The sequence below is a fragment of the Trichogramma pretiosum genome, unplaced genomic scaffold, assembly GCF_000599845.2.
Source record: "Trichogramma pretiosum strain Unisexual culture from Peru unplaced genomic scaffold, Tpre_2.0 scaffold57, whole genome shotgun sequence".
Taxonomy (NCBI): Eukaryota; Metazoa; Arthropoda; class Insecta; order Hymenoptera; family Trichogrammatidae; genus Trichogramma; species Trichogramma pretiosum.
This window is the reverse complement of record NW_019641637.1, coordinates 164,187-185,191: the sequence shown is the minus strand read 5'-3', so window position 1 is coordinate 185,191 and position 21,005 is coordinate 164,187. Positions and strand designations below refer to the sequence as shown.

The following is a 21,005-nucleotide window of genomic DNA, read 5'->3' as shown; positions in this document are numbered from 1 at the left end:
AGTTTACATGTAATTGACAAAGCATATACGAAGCACTCCTTTAATATGAAAATTATTTCTAACTTAATAGTATCATATTATGTACATAACTGCTCGATTGTGTATACTTTAAACTTCTTTATATTATTCACAAGTATTAAATAACGCCACAAAATTAATATTCAATCATTTCATGCTTTTAACAACCAAGAAATATGCTTGTGACTAAAACGACGAAAATTTATATACTTAGTAAGGTACCAAATGATCAGTTGAATAATTACTTTACTATAATTGCTTCTTTTAAGCTTTCCTTCAATTCACTATTTTCAAAGTATTTAAAAAAATGTATACAACAAATTACGAAAATAACAGTAACGACTTATATAATGTAGGCAGTAATAGACATAAATCTTGTTCATATCATGTAATTAGAAATTAAAATTGTAATTTTACGACAATTATCAATTTATTCATTATTTCAATTTCAACTTTTACATAGATTTTAAACTGGAAGGTTAATTAAACATGAAAGTTAAAATTATTAAAACTAAACGTCCAATATTTCGATTTGAAAAACTTTTTTCTATAAAAACATTGTAAACTAACTAATCTGACCAATTTTTTAAAATTGTATGAGTATTTTACAGCAATACATATGTATATTTTGAAACAGACAGTGTTTTCATTCTTTGATCAAATACAAAGTTTATTTACAAATTATGTACCAAATGCAAATCTTCTGCATTGCGAAAAGTAAACAGTTTGTAAATCTCGAGTGTCATCAATAGATCAAAGGCAAAAATGAATTACCTTATTAGAAAGAGCTTATACATAAAAATTATTTATAATTATAAAGATTATAAAGATATATGGGCAGGTTTGCTATATTGTCCGAATCTGGAATGAAAGTCAACTGCTCTAACGGCAAAATGATAGCTATTCCCTTCGGTGAACTGCGTTAATGTGCATGCCATTGGCAGTGGTAAGGCTCTAACATCTCCGACCTTCTTCCACAAATTTGTGGAGGGAGCTGTACCAGTGACTTCTTGGTAAGCAAATAATTGATAACTAACTATGTCTTCGTACTTATCTGACAAATTCATGTTCCAAGACAATACGATTCCTAGAATAAATATTTAAAAATCCATTATTTATTTGTATCCACTTGTTGGGATACATGAAAATGTGAGAGCTGTTATTAAAAATTACCTTTAGTCACTTTAGATATTTTTAGAGTTGGAGCAGGAGGTATTAATTTCCATTTAGGGTTTTCTTTTTGTGGTGGGATTTCCGGCAATGGTGCAGGATGATGCTACGAAAAACCAAATATTAAATTTTTAAACTCAATCTATCACTTTAAATGGAAATTATTGTTTTAATATTCAACTTACTCTTATCTGGAGTGCATTTCCAGTGGACGATACTAATCTTGCTTGAGTTGAACCAGTTGGTTGTTGTTTAAAAACATTTTGCACAGCATTTTTCGTATTGGAATTAGCTGTTGGTTGAACAGTATTGTTACTAGCAAACACAAGTTGTCTGGCAGGTCCTCCATTGGTATTATTGGTATGCATGAGGTACGCCACCCTTTGAACGTTGCCCCCATTTCCACCAATTGCGTTCTGCATCAATTATAAAAATAAGTTGAAATTTTGAGGGTAATGTTTTTAATGAAAAAAAAAAAAATGTTACTTACCACAATAGTCGACGTCACATTTCCCGAACCAGCTTGAACTAATCGGACATTTCCACTGTTAGGGGTAGTTATTGCGACACTAGCTGGTACAGCTTGTATAACTCTCGGGTATCGAGAGACTGCTGTTGCAGCCGATATTGATGTCGTTTGGCCAGGTAGTGTCGCTAAAACGTGAATTTCTATAAATAACAAATTTTTAAATAATATATAAAAAAACATGAGTAAAAAATAATAAAACTCAATATAAAAGAAAAAAAATTAAAAAAAAAAACAAAGATAATGAAAGTTAAAATATTATAAATATTTACTATTATTTTTATCTTCCTCGTCGGTCAAATCGATAAGATCGCTCTTTTTTGAATTATTCTTCTGTAAAGTCATAGGGTTTTGTCGGACAATCGGACCCGTGTTCAGTAAAACTTGCTGCAACGTGAAATTCCTCTTGCCAGATTCTGTCGACGTTGGTTTCGCAGCTATTGTAACAACAGGCGTAGTTGTTGTTGCTGGATTTATAATTGTACTAGTTGTCGTCGTCGATGTTATTTCTACGGTACGGGGCGACCGGGTTTTGATGGTTTTGCGAGGGCTTAGAGTGGCCAAACCAGTAGAACTATTGAAGTTGCGTTGATTTATCACTACTTTGTTTGGAGTCTGACTAGTATTTAAGCTGGTATTAAGACTACTGTTCAGGCTAGAGTTCAGACTGGCATTGGCTGATGTTTTAAGCTACATATAATAAAACACTCTTTGATTAAAATAAAAAATTGTTATGAAGAGCATAATTGGGAAAAACTTACGTTTAAATTAACTTGTAACCCAACCGATCGGTTAATTTTAATAGGTGGCTGAAACTTGCCAGCTTGGCTTAGTCTGTCTTGGTTAATGCGTGTTAGAACCGATTCGAAATTGGTGCACATCTTCAGAAGAGTTATAGCCTTTCCTTTAAGCGATTCGTTAGCCAACTGAGCTTGCCGGACTTCGTCGCGTAGTTTTCCGATTTCTCCGCGATTAGTAAGACACTCTGTGACCTTCTGTATACATAAAGCTTCCATTTCCTACACAAAGGAAGTTTTCGAATTTTACATCTCATTTGGGGCATAAATTTTACATTAAATACCTAGACCGCGAAAAAAACCATAGTCCCATGGCACGTGTAATTGAAACCGAGACTTTTAAACATGTGCACTGGGACTGTTCTTTTAGCGGGACTAGGTATGAATATGATTTTTTGTGAATCCCCCAGCAGAAAATAACAATTTCATTTAGAATGCAGGCTAGGAAATAGCTACTTTCCGCTGGGCTGGTATGAAAAAAAGTGGAAACGATAAAATGTTCACGAACCTCTCTTGTCATTAGTTTAAACTTTTTTCGAACGTCCTCTTGAGAGATTTGTTTTACAAGCTCTCTCACCTTAAGATTAGTTGTTGAATTGTGTTTATCGACGTTTTCTATTACTTTGTCGTTACTAGCAAGTTTCTGGTCCACTGATTGCTTCGCAACCAGGGTTTTTTTGTCCGTTTTTTCGGTAGACGTTTTGATTCGCTTTTTTGGTTGTTCCAAGTTTTCATCCATGATATCGGTTTGATTGCGCTTATTTGGCGCTGGCAGCGTTGGAGCTGATGCCGGAATAAGAGCGTTCGATTGTGGTTCTTTTGTGTCGTTATCGTCTTGGCTAGAATCGTCATCTTGATTTTGAATCTCCTTGCGAATCATCTCTTCGGCATACTTTGCCGAGCGACGTTTATGACGTACTCCCTCATCTGTAAGTTTCGATTTTGCAAGGTCAAACATGGTTTAAATCTTATGGTTGAATGGGTAAAAATTTACTACCCAAATGCATGTTTAATATTCAAGTAAAAATGTATAAACTGTAAATGTAAACCGTAAATGATGAGGTTATAATTTGATGGCTTTGGTATCTAGAATAGACACTCAACTGTTTTCGAAACGACACGGGCTTCAACAAAAGAGTAGGGTTATCGAAATCTAAGTAGGGCTAATTGTCTGAACCAATACGTTTACATTTACGTTTGGTGTTATAAAGTTTGTTTAGGTCTATTCAAGTGTCTAGAAATGATACTTTTAAGTTGATATTACTTTTAATGTTTATGTAAAACGGGATATTTTTTGCATATTTTGATGTGAAACATCTATATTTTGAAATGCTTACTAAAATAAATTCTAATTATTTAATTAAAGTAGTTTAATACTTTAAAATGTATTTTATCAAGTTTAAAATAATAACTCACCAAATTCAGGACCTATTCCTGCCTCTTCAATTAAGACTGCTGTTGCTTTTTTCCTCTTTTTTCTTTTGTGTTTTTCAGATTTTTGTTTTTCATCACTTTCATTTCCTTTGTCTTCTTTAAAAGGTTCCACTGTACTGGATTTGGATGATTCATCTGTAACTTCAATGTCTTCTATAGAAGAGGACTTACTAACAAGATCTGATGGACTATCAATTTCATTTCTTAAATTATTTTCAACTTCTTGATCACTGTTCTCATCCATAGGAGATAAATTTGAAGGACTTACATTACTCTTCAGATCATTAATTTTAACATCAGTTAAATTAAAATTTTTTGAATTTTGAGTAGTTGTGAATAGTTTTGTGTTCTCTAATGTTAATTCATCAGCATCTTGTATTATTGGTCTATTATCATTACAAGTAGATGAAGTAGATTCTTTCAATTTTTTTGAGTGATCATTAAAATCTGTTTCCCTTGAGTTTGAATTCAGAATTTCTTCCTTAATATCATTTTCATCATTATGCGTAACATCATCTGTTTTATTTGATACTGAATTAAATAGACCATTTGATGGAAGTTCAACACAATTATTACCTTTTGATAGTACTCTGATAGTATTTGTATTTTTTACTAAAGAATCGTCCTGGCTGCTACTATCAACATCCATTTGATCTTCAATTTCATTGCAACTTTTTTTTTCTTCAAAACCTTGTACATGAATAGAACTTTCAGCTACATTTTTTACAGAACAATCTTTTTTTTCATTTTTATGAATTATCGTTGTGTTAATATTCTCTGCAGTATCAGTTTTTGATGAGTCACACCCTTTAATATCGTTGACAACTTGATGACTATTCTTTAAAACATCATTTTTAATTGATTTATCTTGACTATGTTTTTCTACATTTTTTTCTAAATTAGTTGCTTCAGAAGTTTTTCTTATATTTTCAGGTAAACCATTATTTTCGAGCCTACTGTTTTCATTAATTGTAGTTTTCATTATATTGGATTTTTCTAGCAATGTTGAATCACTTCTGGACTTGGAAGTATCATAATTTTTTTCTCTTGGATTGTTATTAAACCTACGATAATTATTCCTATAATTTTGTTGATTAGAATTAAATCTATTTCTCTCTGGGTATCTATAGTTATACCTGTTGTTTTGATGGTGATAGTCAGATCGGTTTCTTGATTGATTATTTCCTTTCCATCTATTATCAACATTATTGGACCACAATCTTGTTGTAGTATTCCTCATAAAAGGTGCTATACTATCACTCTCTTTCATTTTTGAGTTTTGTAAATTTTCCTCACAAGATTTATCGATATATTCTTTATTTACGGTGTTATTATTTGAATTATGAATATTTATCGAGCTATCAGGAGATGAATCTAGATTAACATCAAATCCAATATCTGAAACCATAAAAATCAAATATATTTAATAAATAATTTTCAATAGTACATGATTAATAATTAAAATTTTACAGATTATGCAAGTTTCAAATTAAAAATATTAAATAAATTAATATTAAAAATAAGATTATATTTTTGGTATAAATAATGAGATTTTATTTATTACTAGATTTCAGGTCATGGGGCATTGAAAAATTTAGATATGTCTGCATATAATTGAATTTTTAAATTTGTAAATAAAACATTCAAAAAATAAATTTTATTTCTACTTAAAAATAAAGTGATTTCATTTAATGAGTCTCTGAAAAGTGTTAGTAAATCAAATGAATTATAAATACTGAACCAACTATACTAACATTGCATGCAATAGCCATACCTTTAATCCTAGCAATAAAAAAATATGTTCCATTTGTAAGAAAACAAGAACAATTTTCAAACATTTTTTAATTCAAGTCATTCGTCTTACCATCGATGCTATTATTTGTTTCTTGTTCAATTTCTTCATCATCAGTAACTACTAAATGGATATCATCTTCATCAACTAATGATAAATTATCTTTTTTCTCAGATAAATCAGAGGTTTCAACTAAATTTGAGTTTAAAATTAGCTCAACAGAAGGCATTGCTTCAATTGCTATAGAATCCATTTCATTGGCAGATGATCTTGTGATTAATCCATTAGTTAATCTCAAATGATTTGCTTTCTGTGAAGCCAAACAAATTTGTTCATACTTCTATCGAATTAAAAGTTTGTGGGGTATATAAATATTAGTGACAATTTGTCAAATGTATCTTGAATTAAATTTTGTATACGATTTTTATTGGCCGATATGAACGATTTTTCTTATAAGAGATACATTAATTAAGTTAAATTATTTGTCAACTTTCAAACCTAACCTACAATCGTTAAAAATATCAAATTCAATTTCAAAGGAGTTGATTAAAAGGTTCAGATCACTTGAAATAAATTAATTATTTTTAAGTAAAAAAATTGAATATGAAAGACTCGCGTCAAACCTTTTTAAAAGACTTTTTCAAAACTTTTTGTAAAGTTCGTGTGGCATTAATCAACATACGATTTCACATTTAGAATGTCCACGAATGTCCCACTAACTGAATTTCTAAAATTTGTAGAGGGCTCTCGTTGCAATTAACTAGAGGTAAAGTCAACTTGAAAATTAAATTTTCAATCTAATTTTGTGGACTTACTACCGAATACTCTAAAATATTTAATAGGTATTTCGAAAAATAATCAATTGATAATTAGAAAAACGGGTTAGAAAATTAGATTTTTGGGCGGGCGCCCTTCCTTCAAATTTGGTAATTGCGGAATAAGTTTTCTTGGGAAATCTTCAAAATTGTACCACTCAGTTGTACCAATCAATAGTATTACTCACATGTACCAATGACATTTTACGGACCTTATAATATTTAATACGTGGCAACAGAATATAACCTATAATCTTTTGGGACACCTGTTTTTCCATGAAAGCGCAAACACTTTTCCGCTTAAATAAAAAAAATTATAAGAATTCACCATGTACCGGAGTTTAGATTAGATAAAGATTAAAATAATAAAATTTGAAAAAATACGTTATTTGAAAGTTATGTGATAGGTGAAAGATTTTAAACAGAAATCTTTTGGATAAACGCGGAGTATTGAAGCAGATATATTAAAAATACATATTTGATATTTTAAGAAATTTATGCATTAAAAAATTACAAAAATAAAAAAAAACTTCATAAATTAATTTTATTTATTAATAAAGAATATTATAATGGCATTAGGTGAATATGTAATAACTTTGAAAGATTCCATTTATAAAAATAGATCCGGTTACATAACCTCTCAAATTCAGTACTAGCAACGTTTAATTAAATATTGCCTTGTATGTTTTGTTGAAAGTGAGGATAATATTGTGATATGCACCTTAATCGACGAATAAATAGCTTCAGGTTTTTGCATAGATGAATTTCGGACACTGTACTTCCTTGTGCATCTAAAGTAAATGATGACGACGATCGCTGCTAGAGAGAGGGAAGAGTAAATGCTTCTAGATGTTGTTGAACGATACTTTCTTATACAACAAGAAAGTGCTACTAACTTTGCAGAGAAATATTGAGAGTCACATTGACGCGCATGCTCAGTACGACTGCTGGCCATAACATGGCAATAATTACAAGTTCTAAATGAACATGATTTCGTTCGCACTGAACTACTCGATTCAGTTTCATGATAAAAAGTATTATATTGATTTGCCTTTTCTGAGTTATAGTTCATAGAAATGAACCAGTTTGAAATGTTTATTTATATTAGCACTCTTACCCAAAAATCGTAATTTTGACGCTAGTTTTAGGGTATTGTATTATTAAATATTGTATACAATTCGTGTGTATGTATGCTCTTTCAACAAAAATCGGGACAGCACGAGCTGAAGGCTCGTGCCGTAATTCCTCGTCTGTAGAAAAAAGCATATCCATACACGTTTCATAAAATATTATTGTACTCTAGTGTTTGGGCCTCCTTAGGTTCGACGTAAAAAAAATAGAAGGTCGAAAGTTTAAATTGAAGATTATATTGACATTTTAATAAAATAATACGTCTTCAACCTATGAGTAAATACCCAAGTAGATACTGAATTTAGACATTTCTCGACGATTGCATTAACTTCATATTTGTTAATCATATACGATTTTTTAATAATTTTGAAAAATTTTTATAATCATTGTTATAATAATTCCTACCCACATGGTTAGATATTCTACTTTTTTGTTGTTGTTAAAAATTTAAATGGGTTTTGCAATCATGGATAATAATCAAAGATAAGTAAGTAACCCAAGTAACCCACGTGGTTAGATATTCTACTTTTGTGTTGTTGTTAAAAATTTAAATGGGTTTTGCAATCATGGATAATAATCAAGGATACAGTTCTCTATGACTTCATTTCACGACAGTATATATTCAAAAATATTTTAAGGAGGTTCCTAAATAGTTTGATATCCAATTTCATTTTGTACAGGCAAACAGAGCGATAGCTTATCAATTTATGAATGTGCATTCGTTTGTTAGTTAATACGGTAAAGTAAAATTCATAAAAATAAGAATTGTAAATGCGAGTGTAAAATGTCAGAGTAATAGAGGGCGCTTTTAACATACCAAATGAGCTGGCCCCACGGAAAATTTTCATGCGGCAGCCATTTTGGTGTTGAAATTACTGATGCTGATAAAGAATTTTAAGGTTTAGTTCTAAAAAAAATGTACTAACCGAAAAGTAATATTAAAAAAAAATTGTTAAAAATTGATCCTATAAAGTAGTATCAAATGCAACAAGTTAACAAGTTGATGTCCTTAACCACTCATTTCTACGACTAAAATACTGGGTATTTTGAAAAGAAATTCAACCTACCAATAGGTTATCCAGCTATTCTCACGATGCTATCACAGTTTCTTTTGAACACAACTTGTTTCTTTAAAAACTTTTTTCATAACTGTAGACGAGTACTACAAAATGCCACCTTAACAAAATATAACATAGTTTTGTTTATGTAAATTACACTTATAACTATTTATCACAAAAAACAAATAAATGTACATAAACCACGATCGTAACGCTATACTATTTTTGCACGCGTACACGCACTCCTGCGGCTATCAAAGCCCCAACAGCACTGAGAACGCCTGACCAGCTGTTCTTTGACGTTCTCCGATGCGCGCGCACACATGTCTAGATTTTACGCGCGCTCTCTCTTTCTCTCTCTCTCTCTCTCTTTTCTTCGCTCACTTCTTTCTTTCGTTTCTCTCGATCCATCTAAGCTGAATACCTCAGCATGCAACGCTCTAAGTATTACGAAGGCTGTAAGGCCCAATATCAAAATTGAATTAGTTCTGGCAAAATTCGTTTGTATGATATGACGGTCATTTTATTCGATATTTAAAAATGAGAAATTTTAATATTATAATACTTCGGATAAATAAAATCTTAAATTATTAAATATTAAAGCAAATAAAACACAGTAGGGGTCAAGTGTGTGTACAACATATTCAGTAATAATAACAATTGTGCATAAGTAGACATAAGCATCGCCCCTACTTCGCTGGATTTGCGTTTTATTCTTTATAACAGAATTATACGTTCACTAAAGTAAATAAATATTAGCTTAGGTCTATAAATTATGTGCTTTCACACATTTTCACATTTTTCATACAGATCGGAACATTTATTACAAGGAAACTTGTTCGATGTAATACTCGAGTTATTTGGGTTACTAAAGCTGGATAAGTCTCTTACAAGTATAAAAGTCCGGTAACATGTTCATACAATCATGCGAGTTGATAAACTATTTTTCGTAAGATTAAAATACTGTGAACGCTAGTTTTATCATATATAAATTTAACCATTTTTGTTCAGATCGTAATTTGTATTCACAAAATAACTGCAATTTACTCATAAAAGAAGCGAGAAAGAAAATAAGAAACTTGTAAGGTTTAAACTTCTGCGATCTTTCATAAATTCGATACTTTACCGATTAAAATTATTCATTTCGACAATTTTTTCCATTTTAAATCGATCGAATCTCGTAAACTCAATTGTTTACAAAAAAATAACAAACACTCTAAATGAAATTGAATTTTATTGTAAATACATAATTATTTGTTGTGGGCAGTTTTATTAAAAATGTTAACGACGTCAACCCAAAAAATTCGCAGCTTTAGCAGCTCAAAATAAGTCAGAATAACTTTATTAGACCTTTCAAAGAAAAAAAGATTACAGTGGTCTCACTAGTCACTATGCCCCTAGGGTAAATTTTCTTCTCTTAACGCCTTCATCGTTTTCTTATGAGGTTATGTATACAATCACATTGTTATAGTGTTTCGGTATTCCCCACAAGGAGCAGCTCCTTTATATGTTAAATTAAATTGAGAAGTGCTATTTTTCGTGAGGAGCATCGATTTAATATGTGGAACAGCTATGGAAGTCAAGCAGCTATGGAGTTTCTTAATTGTTAATTCCATACTCATTCGTGATTTCAAAAATCTTACGCTATCGACCTGTTTCGTGGGGCTTCATAAAGGTTGCACTTCAAATCAAAATACTCAACTGAAGGACCGAATAATTGTTGATTCTCAAATAAGGATCGAATTTTTGCTTAGTTTCAGAATACTGCACAGTATTTGTTCGTCTAAAAACGTAGTGCAAACATCACAATTTCTTTTCAATTTTAATTTGAAAACTCGAAAAATGTTTCTTTAATGCCTTTTAAACTTTGCAAATAATCATTAAGGCATTAATTTTTGTTTTTAAGTATTTCAAGATTATAAAAAAATTAATTGTAAATGATTTTTATTACTCAGAAAGTTGTTGACTGGTATTCCCAGCAGTTTCTCAAATAAATTTGATATTGATGTTTCTTTATGATGTGCGCGCGCACATTGAAGAGCATAATATCTATCTATACTTTAAAGCACTAGTGAGTTTTTGACTGCTTTTTAGAATGATTACGATATAAGAAATGAAAATTTTCAGTGAGATGATGTAGATGTATCAATAATTTTAATTTTTTTCTTTAATAGCTAAGTATTTTATAAAACAACGAAAGTAAAGTTGTTAATGTTAAACTAACTGAACCTAGCAGTAGAGAATTCAAAATATTAAACTATATCTTTATGTTGAAATTGAGATTGTTATGTTGAAATTTAGATTGTTATTGAATTATTTTCTCCGGTAAGGAAACATGGAAAATTTTTTTTACTAGTTAAAATGTTGTATAGAACCCTTCAAACCCCCGTAATCGCAACAGGATTCCTAATATTCAAACCTTACTTTTGAGATTCATGAACATTTCACGACTTAAAATAGAATTCGAACGAATAATTTTCACGATATTGTGCGCCCCAAAGCAATTTATTCGCTATAAATAATTCGTCAAAAAACTTAGAATACTTAAATATTTAAAAATGAAATTTTATATAAATTAAGTAAATAAATCAGCTGAAAACTAATAATAAAAATTATTGAATTTTGAACATGTATGCCCATTTGTTTGAATGAATTGTATAGTCGTTAGTGTGCTCCCCTATCTTTCAAGAAGACAAAGAAAATTTATTGTTGGGTAAAAATATTTTAAATTGGAGTAATGAGTTTCTCTATAATTAAAATCTAATTGATTTAATATTAAAATTGGCAATTGAAAATGAAATTAAAGTTGAATTTACTTCAGTAATCTCGAAAGATTTTAAATCTTATTAAAAAATTCATAAATATTAGAAATGGTTCATATGATTGTACACCCGACGGACACAATATCTGTCCAGATCTTACTTCACGCTAGACATGAAAAGTTCTCATAAACGTATAGACTCCGAATCATCAGAACAAGTGAAGTCGATCCGGACAGGTATTATGTCCGTCGGGTGTACTCATAACACAGGCACAGCAGTCGGCCATCTTGTCTTGCTCATACTGCTTTGTCTGAAGTATATGTAGATACACGCCACATGAGGAATTCTCAACGGAACTTATAGCACAGATGAAGTTGAACTAAGCTATGGTCAAATTAAAGTTTTCTCTGTTAAAATTTTTTTCTTAACAATCATGTTAAACATTATGGGAGATAGATCTATTTATATTAATCGATGATATAACCCGAAACATAAGGTCACATGATTATTAGTATTTTTTGAATGATTATTAATCACTTTTTTCATTAATTTTTTATGCGATAAATATTAATGAACCATTATAAAATTTATGCGAATTTTTCCGATGAACAACGGAAGTATAAAATTTCAGATTTGATATAAATTTTAAGTCGTGAAAAGTCTATTCGTAAAACAAACGAATGAAGACACTTTTACTAATGTTTTCATTCATATTCATCAGATTAATGTAAACATAAATTCATTCATACCCGAATGCTTTACACCATATCTAATATCACTTATTAAGTACATCAAGTACTTAATATAAGTAGACAAAAATAATAAAATTAGTAAAAATAACCGAACTTTTATTAAGAAAAATATGAATTGAATTAGTATGTAGCACGATGGAAGTGTCATATACATGAAAAAAAAGAATTGGAGAAAAAATTGATGTTTGAGTTGTATTGAGAGATTAAGTTATGCAGAGCCTCAACACTGAGTTATCACCATCCAAAATAATCAAGTTAAACCTAACCTAAAAATTCAAATTTTCAACAAATCGATTTAAAAGAAGGGAAGAATCTTCGGTTCAAGATCAAGTTTTTCCTTCATTTGACTCACGAAGTCATCAGGATTTACATGAATTTGGTTTGATTCTTACAAACTTCAGTAATGGTCGCAAAATGTGTTAGGATCCCAATTCCCGTTAAGTTTAAGTTGTCTTTGATTGGTTTACGAATCAATTTTACGAACATGGGTGGACACTCTAAAGTATAGTCAATATAAATTACTTTACTTATTTCTTAAACTATACGGAAACAACTAAGTATTATGAACAAATAATAAAAGTACTCACGCTTCCTCGATCAGCTGCAATCCGCACTGGCAGCAACACATATTATGAGATAAATAACAACGCGACGTTGCCACATACTCGGTACGACCTCTATCGTTGTACATGTTGCCGCACAGAAGTATATAGCATAGACGCTTGCAGTCCCAACTTCCGAACACTACGTTCAACATAGTTATATAGTTATACTTCGCCGCCATGAGTATTTTGTATTATTTGGTGACCTAACAGGAAAACACCCTTCTTTAGCTACTTTTTTTATTGAACAACAACGAATGAAAATATTAAATCAAGCCTTATGATGGGCACTGCTAACGCATGCGTACGGTATTGATCAGATGATCACAGACACACATGAGGAACCGATATTAATACTAAACAGCATTTGATTCTCGACAAATTATTTACTGTTTTTTGAATGAGTTGACCATACACGCCACAATTTAAGAATCGAAAGTCCTATTGCACTACACAATTTCAAATTCACTTTTACTAGTAGTCCCTGTTACAGCATAGTAATGTATGCTGACAATATTTATAAATGAATCTGATTCCATTGAATAGACAGACTTGAAGAGTTAAAGAAAATAACTAAAGAGTACTCTTTTAAACGAATCAGTAGACAGTGGAAGTAAAAGACCTTAGCTTATCTTCACAAGGTTAAACGTAACAAAGACATTTCAGAAAATGCCTTTGGGATTAGTTGGTAATAAACAAAAGTTTATGTGCATATAATTTTAATCGAGTATTGAGCATTCGCTACACACAGAAAGAGTTTGCCGATGTTGTATTGCTCATATCTACAATTTTCTTACCTTGTACTATAATAAAATACCAATTCTTAAAGAAGTAAATTTTTGGGACATATATATTCCACTCAATGATTGATCGATAATATACGAAAACTAACTAATGTAGGTCATTTTGTGTCATATTCAGTCTCGGACTTTTTTAAACATTTTTTGTGAACATAGTCTGTAAAAATTAAATCTAACAATGTTTGCTAAATAATACCTACATTTGTATTTAAGTAATTATACATTAAAGATCTGATAGGTTAAAAATTTTTCATTTTCATCTGTAAGAAACAGTGACAGATTATTGGAGTACTAGACGAAAAATGGGTGATCTCTTATTGATTACTATCCATGATCGTCTCTCACTTTCATTATAATCAATTTCCAGAATAGTTTTTAATATAGGTCAATATAACTCTTGTTTCATCCAATACATTTTCTAGGAATCGTAATAATTCAATGAGATAACTGAGTCATTTTAACTGAGTACTTATGAGTGAGCACAAACTGGTACGCTCAAGTTGAACTCGGTTCATGGGTGCGCATAACTGTGAGTTTGTCATATAACTTAGAATATCGGTGCACAATAACTCAAAAAGTCATGTGGATACTGAATATCATAGCTTGGTGAAGTCAGTGTTATGTTTTGAATTATTTCCAAGGGTCATAACTCCTCTCATGTTGCACAAAACGTTGCAGGTAAAGAAGTACTTTCATGGGTAGCATATCAGGAAGAAGCTAATGGCGTCTATAACACACGAGGCTTTATGTATTAAATTAAATGGAAAAGTGTTACTCTTCGTGGGGAGCGTCGATATTTGTGTACAAATTTATACATATTTTAATGACTTCTTATTATTCCAGACTATAGAATTTCGAATTTTCCAAAGGAAAAGCAAATGACTCACTTATAAGTATTATAGAAAAATTTGGGCTTATTTATGCTCAATTAGCAACATTTAAAAGTCCATAATTTATTGTCTACAGTATGACAACGGTAGTCTGTTTTATGTTCTTCCAAGTTGGTATTTATTCCTACGTTGATAAGTAACGAATCCTAGTATATTCTAATATCTTAATATGTTGTACTTCGCATTAGTACTTGTAGTTACCACATTGCTCTTAGGCGGCGTCGCTAGTCAGAGGCATAACTTTTCTATAGTGCACGTGCAGCAATTCGTTCTGTACACCTAACTAACATGCTTCGAAAATTCGATAACGAGTAATAGAAAGCGTGGATCCAACAAAATAGGGGTTTTAATGCTATCTCGGGTACTATTGTTATTATTGTCGCGTATCTTAAACACAGACGATTGCCCCTCTATATGTTGTACCTATGTTTTCTCCTCGGATTCAAAATAAACGATGCAAATGTCTGTCAAACTCATACCTTCAAGATCTATTAACATAAACTCCCATTACTTTTGAGTATATGTAAAAATATAAACTTAAATCTGTAAAAAATGGATTACCGAGCAACAATTTGAAAGCTCAAGGATGTTAGAGAACATGTAGAAACGTATGTATTTAAATCTACACTGCGCAACAAAATTATCGCAAAAAAAAATTTTCATCGGAATTTTGTCAATTTTCAAATGCTTCTATCTTGATCTCTATTCATCGTATTGAGACGAATTTTTTGTTTATTTCTTGGAAATGTTGTCTTTTTTAAACCCATAATACTCAATATATGGTCAAATCCCAAAATAAAATGCAGTTTCGTTAACAAAAAAGGTGGAATTTTTTTTTGCGTGACCAGCGGGCCGGACCTCCGCAAATTGTTTCTAGGAGTTCTAGGAGTGAGAAAAAACGCGTGAACATGAAATTTGAAGATAGGTAATTTTTCTTTGGTCACTTCACTTTTCACGCAAATACGACTTATTACTCGATTTCTAAGTCGTTGAAAAAGTATCAAAACTCATCTAAAAAAGTAACTGACTACGGTATTCGATAGGAAATTTCCTCAGATTTCCGATGTTATTATTGGATATTCCGAAATGTCCGAATAAGGGCTAAATATGTCGAAAAATTTAGTACGAAAAAACTTTTTTATTCTAGTCCAATTACGAGTGAATTTCAATTGTAGTGAGCCGTGGGTAAAAACCTCGAGACCGCTCTGAAAACAGCTCGAGAACAGAAATCGGAGAACAGAGAACTCAAAATTCGCTTGTATATGATTGTAAAAGAGTACATTCTATATAAACGTTAAAACAATCAATTTTTTTTCAGTAATTTTTAGTGTTGTGCTCAAATACTACTGGTAACTCAATGTTAACTTGAATCTTTTGCAAAATGGAAATGAAAATTTGAATTTTTTAACTGCATTTATAGTATGACATACTTAAGGAGAATAGATCTATACAACGTTATTTTGTATTCTAATACTGTATGCATGTTACGTGGATGAAACACACCGTAACGTGGCAGAAATTACGGGACTTTCGTTCTTAGATTGACTCTTGATCTATTTTGAAAATGGTTGGTGAAACCCGTATATAATGATACATCAAATTGACTTTCAATTGATATGGAAAACTGCAACGTTCCATAAAAACATATGTTAAATCAGCAAAGTGTGCATCTAATCATCTTTCGAATTTGGTTGGGAACCCGGAATTTTTTTACCGATGAATTTTCAATTACTAAATTGTCTTGTTTTTAATCGCACAAATCAAGCGTCAAATTTCATTGTGATAGTGAGCTCGCTCCAACTGCTCCACTTATTGATTATCGCGATTTTCACTTGGTATAACGCCCATAATACATGCTTCGTACTTAATTATACCTATACACAGCATGACTTGATCATTGGTATTTATAAAAATATAGAAAACTTATACATTTGCTAAATATTAATCTTGATAGAGGGGTAAAACAAAAATGACCATAAAAAATATGCAGTTATTTATGGATGGCGACCACATAAGAATTAAAAATACAACATTTATATGAAATAATATTGATAAATATTCGATATTAAATTTTAAAAATATAACAGAAAAATTATCCTACTGGAAATCATTTCAAAATTTTCTAGAAAAAAAGATCATTTTGTAAAACGATCGCTTTTGTGAAAACTGCAAACATGGAATGATGACAAAATAATTAAAAATCTAATGCGCTTACGCAGTTGGTCGCATGAATTTTTACTTTTTTTGGAGTTGATATCCACAATGTAAGAAGCAATAGGCTGCTTTCACAGTCGTCTGTGACGGTCACAAATCGACCAGCTGATTTGACTGGAGGCCAAACAAAGCGACTGCCCGTATACTTTACATATTAAAGTTGGTTAATTAAAATACTTGTAATTAGTTTAAAGTGCAGTAAAAAAATAAACAAAAAATATCTGGAGAAAGAGGAAATCCTCGTTTATTGAAATATCGAAGCGGTTTTTGGTTAAAGTCTTCAGTTTATAATTGAAAAAAATATTGAAATTACGGCTTTTTTATCTGTGATGTTGACAATTAACTCTAATAAAACAGTTATTAAAAGTGGTTTTTTAGGTTGCAATACAAACTCTCAAGCGGGGACGTTTTTATTTTTCCAAATGACCAACGAAAAACCAAGAAACAATCGTAATTAAGAACATTATTCTCAAGGAAGGGCCAACCTTCATTGCGATTGCGAGATCATTTTCATAATTTTTTGAAATTACGATTGTTTCTTGGTTTTTCATTGGTAATTTGAAAAAATAAAAACTTTCCCGCTTGAGAGTTTGTATTGCAACCCAAAAAACCACTTTTATTAACTATTTTACTAGAGTTTATTCACAATATCACAGACAAAAAAGCCGAAATTTCAATATTTTTTTATTTACAAACTAAAGACTTTAACTAATAACCGCTTGGATATTTCGATACACAAGGATTTTCAGTTTCTCCAGATATTTTTTGTTTATTTTTTTACTGCACGGTAAACTAATTACAAGTACTTAAACAAACCAACTTTAATATGTACAGTATGACATACAGCTGGTCGATTTGTGACCGTTACTGACGACTGTGAAAACAGCCTATTGCGTTTATGCATAAGTCGCTCTTGCAAGTTGCAACCTCGTTCACGCTCATTCACGGCCATTCATAACCGTTCAGCCTTTGTAACACTCGCGAGTTCACAGTAGCGCACGCCGCATGAAGCACGTGTGAAAGTGTAAACCTATTCTGTATAAACCTGTTTAATTTAAATTATGTCTAGATTGCAAACAATATCGGACTCTCGCATATCAAAAATGAAACCTAAAATAAATATCCATTTAAATGGTTACGGAAGTAAAGAAGGTGATATAAACTACAACCCTTATGAAGATGACTATTCTTCATCTCCTTCAGATGATAGTGATTATGATGAATATGATGAACATGATTGGGAGTATGATGAAGATACAGGACAAAAGTGTTCAGTGCAACCGAATAAACAATCATCTAGTAATGCTAACAATAAGCCACATTTGAAGAATTTTGCAAGTAGAGTTATAGTTGAAGAATATAATGGACCACAGTTAAAATCAAATGTGACTAATTTGTTGAGTGAAAAAGCAAGAACAATTGATAATGACAGAAATCGTATTAAAGATAAAAGTGATCGTGCCACATCAGAACAAGTTTTGGATGATAGAGTTAGAACTATATTATACAAAATGATCTCTACACATGTAATATCTAAGATCAATGGTTGTGTATCTACTGGAAAAGAAGCCAATGTTTATCATGCATTATCTCCAGAGAAAGTTGAATATGCTGTTAAAATCTATAAAACATCAATTTTAATATTTAAAGATAGATCACAGTATGTTGTTGGTGAACGTCGTTATAGACATGGTTACTGTAAAAGTAATCCAAGAAAAATGGTTGCTCTTTGGGCAGAGAAAGAGATGAGAAATTTAAATCGTTTAGTAAAAGCAGGTATTTGTGCTCCCACACCCATAAAAATTAAAGGTACTGTGTTAGTAATGACATTTTTTGGTAAAAATGGTTGCGCCTCACCTAAATTGAAAGATGCTATTCTTGAAGCTTCAAAGCCCAGAGAACTTTATAGGGAATGCATTGTTATAATGTGGAAAATGTACAACCAATGCAAACTGGTTCATGCAGATTTGAGTGAATACAATATTTTGTATCATAAAGGATCATTAGTTATAATTGATGTTTCTCAATCAGTAGAGCAAGATCATCCAAAGGCACTTGAATTTTTAAGAAAAGATTGTACCAATATCACAGGTAATGATGTTTTTATTATAATTTTAACTTGGGAATTACTTATTACAGGTATCTTTGTACCTCTATAATACTATTTTTGTTATTAGATTATCTATAATAGATTCATTTCAATTATTAAAACTAAAATTATTAATGTACTCACAGATTTCTTCAAGAAAAACCAAGTTGCTGTGATGTCAATAAAATCATTGTTTGAGTTTATTGTTGATCCAAATATCACAGAGAAAAATATGGATGAATATTTAGATGAAATGTCAGCACAAATAGACTGCAATACTGATACTACTAGTGATCCTGAACAACAAATTGAAGATGAGGTGTTCAAGAATGTTTATATTCCACAGAGATTAGATGAGGTAAATATTTTCCACATAACTATTATTTCATCATTAAATTGGCTGAGCAGAGCATAATACTAAAATATAAATTATTAAGGTAATTGATATAGAGCGAGACATAAAAATTGCAAAAGCTGGAAAAGGAGACTTGGTTTATGAAACATTAGTTGGTTTAAAATCTGATTTATCAGCACCAGCTTCAGTACCAAAACTTTTAGAAAAAAAATATCAAAAAACATATCAAACGTCAGATAGTTCTGACTACAATGACTCAGATGACACAAAATCTGAAGATGATGAAGAAGATGAAAGAAAATCAAAATTTGTTAATTCTGCTAGACCTAAAAATGAGACTACGGAAGAAAAGAAAGTATGTATTTTTCTATTCAATGCTAATCATAATGAATCATAATGAAATATTCATATTGATTTTGTTCATTCCAGGCTAGAAAGAAAGAAATTAAAGCAGAAAAAGCTGAAGTAAGAAAGACAAAACTCAAAAAGCACATAAAAAAACGTCATTTAAAGCAAGGCAAAGATAAGTAATATGCAAAGCATATTGAAGTAATTTATTTGTTACATATTGTACATTATTATTACATGTTAGTAAATTAATAAAAAATTAAATTTTAATTGTAAAAAAAATTGATCGGTTTCATTCAATTTATTTATTTAAGTACCTTACAACATTTCAAAATTTGGGTTATCGTTAGTGTTCAATGTCTAAGTTAGTATATGTTTCTTGTTCATAAAGTTTGATGAAATATAAAAAGATGAGTATTATTAATCATTAATCAAAAAAAAACTTTTACGAAAAAATTAAGTAAATTTATTATATCAATTGTTTTTTGAGATGCTTCCATTCATTTTATGATTGTAACAATGAAAACTAGTCCTCATAAAAAGTTTGTCTTAGTGAATGCCAGCTATATGCTCATAAATATCATGTAAAAAACAACTTACATTTCATAAGCAAAAATTTAGTAATTGGAGACAATTACTAATTAGGATACGCTTGTAAAATAATTGGTAACCTTTTTTACCACCCAAACTCACGTGTTATTTTCTTTACTCGCCTATTATAGATTTTACAAAGAAAGTTTAAAGAACAAAAAGTGTTTTAAATCGTTTAATGAATATGCATGAGTTTTGTAAGTTTTATCAGACCATTTTAGAACTGTAGGAATATGACAAGATTTGGAAAAATTCAAAATGTTTAAAAAAAATCTGAAAAAATCTACAGGTTTTTAGCGAGTTTTAGCACTATTAATTCTATAAAATTTGTTTGTAAAGTTGATGGGTGTTAAGTAAAAATTTCATACATTTTTGAGTCGCAGCCCTGTATTAGTCCGCAATTTTTGAAACTTCGATATGAGATGAAAATCGCAGCACCTTGTTTTTTAAAGGTTTGGAACAAAAGTGCCCGACGTGTTATTTGGGTCCTGTAAAGGCAGAAAAATTTGTAATCGAAAACTTACATTTTTTTCGTTTGATTGCAGGATGAATAATAGTAATATTTATTTATCACAAAAATAACACCAAATTCCGAAAAAGCACACCCAAAACTCTCCAAATACTAATTTTGAAAAAAATATTAACTTTATCGATGGTATTTATTCAATGAAAAATTGATGCTTAAAATTGCAAGTTAGCTCGTTATAAGATAAAACATTAATTTTGTAAATTTTACTAAAAGAATTCTTTTAATTAATTTTTGGCTGTAAAACCAGAAACTGTAGTCAGCGCCAGAACAAGTTCGGTCAAAACTTAAACGACACATTATTATGTATCTTGCACGTGTTGAGATCTTGTCAA

At 30.6% G+C, this 21,005-nt stretch overlaps 2 protein-coding genes across 10 annotated transcripts; one reads left to right on the top strand and one right to left on the bottom strand.

The window, feature by feature from the left end:
- Positions 1-423: 423 nt before the first annotated feature.
- On the bottom strand, positions 424-12,868 carry LOC106649576 (putative uncharacterized protein DDB_G0282133). Of its 9 annotated transcripts, none has more exons than XM_023459415.1 (12): positions 7,449-7,593; positions 7,274-7,371; positions 5,810-6,047; positions 5,082-5,343; positions 3,928-5,024; positions 3,020-3,438; positions 2,476-2,733; positions 1,987-2,404; positions 1,679-1,857; positions 1,374-1,604; positions 1,192-1,294; positions 424-1,105 (listed from the first exon to the last, which is right to left on the bottom strand). In XM_023459415.1, the coding sequence occupies exons 1-12, from the start codon at positions 7,576-7,578 to the stop codon at positions 840-842; spliced, it is 3,699 nt and encodes a 1,232-aa protein (XP_023315183.1). In that variant the 5' UTR covers positions 7,579-7,593; the 3' UTR covers positions 424-839. The 9 variants fall into 9 exon arrangements, with proteins under 9 accessions (XP_023315183.1, XP_023315184.1, XP_014222542.2 ...); XM_023459416.1 differs by having other exon boundaries at positions 3,928-5,009; XM_014367056.2 differs by having other exon boundaries at positions 3,928-5,343.
- Positions 12,869-17,686: 4,818 nt separating this feature from the next.
- Positions 17,687-19,788, top strand: LOC106660373 (serine/threonine-protein kinase RIO1). The gene is made up of 4 exons (XM_014383317.2): positions 17,687-18,852; positions 18,997-19,208; positions 19,288-19,560; positions 19,635-19,788. Exons 1-4 carry the CDS (start codon positions 17,823-17,825, stop codon positions 19,734-19,736), a joined length of 1,617 nt encoding a protein of 538 aa, XP_014238803.1. The 5' UTR covers positions 17,687-17,822; the 3' UTR covers positions 19,737-19,788.
- The last annotated feature ends 1,217 nt before the right edge of the window (positions 19,789-21,005 follow it).

Bases quoted from the DNA above. Each gene is read 5' to 3' on its own strand.
- LOC106660373 (XM_014383317.2), top strand. From the start codon at position 17,823: ATGTCTAGATTGCAAACAATATCGGACTCTCGCATATCAAAAATGAAA. The intron at 18,853-18,996 runs GTAATGATGTTT...ATGTACTCACAG, and splicing joins AGATTGTACCAATATCACAG to ATTTCTTCAAGAAAAACCAA. The intron at 19,209-19,287 runs GTAAATATTTTC...TAAATTATTAAG, and splicing joins TTCCACAGAGATTAGATGAG to GTAATTGATATAGAGCGAGA.
- LOC106649576 (XM_014367056.2), bottom strand. From the start codon at position 7,578: ATGAAACTGAATCGAGTAGTTCAGTGCGAACGAAATCATGTTCATTTA. The intron at 5,344-5,809 runs GTAAGACGAATG...TTATGGTTTCAG, and splicing joins AACAAATAATAGCATCGATG to ATATTGGATTTGATGTTAAT. The intron at 2,734-3,019 runs GTTCGTGAACAT...TCCTTTGTGTAG, and splicing joins TTAAACTAATGACAAGAGAG to GAAATGGAAGCTTTATGTAT.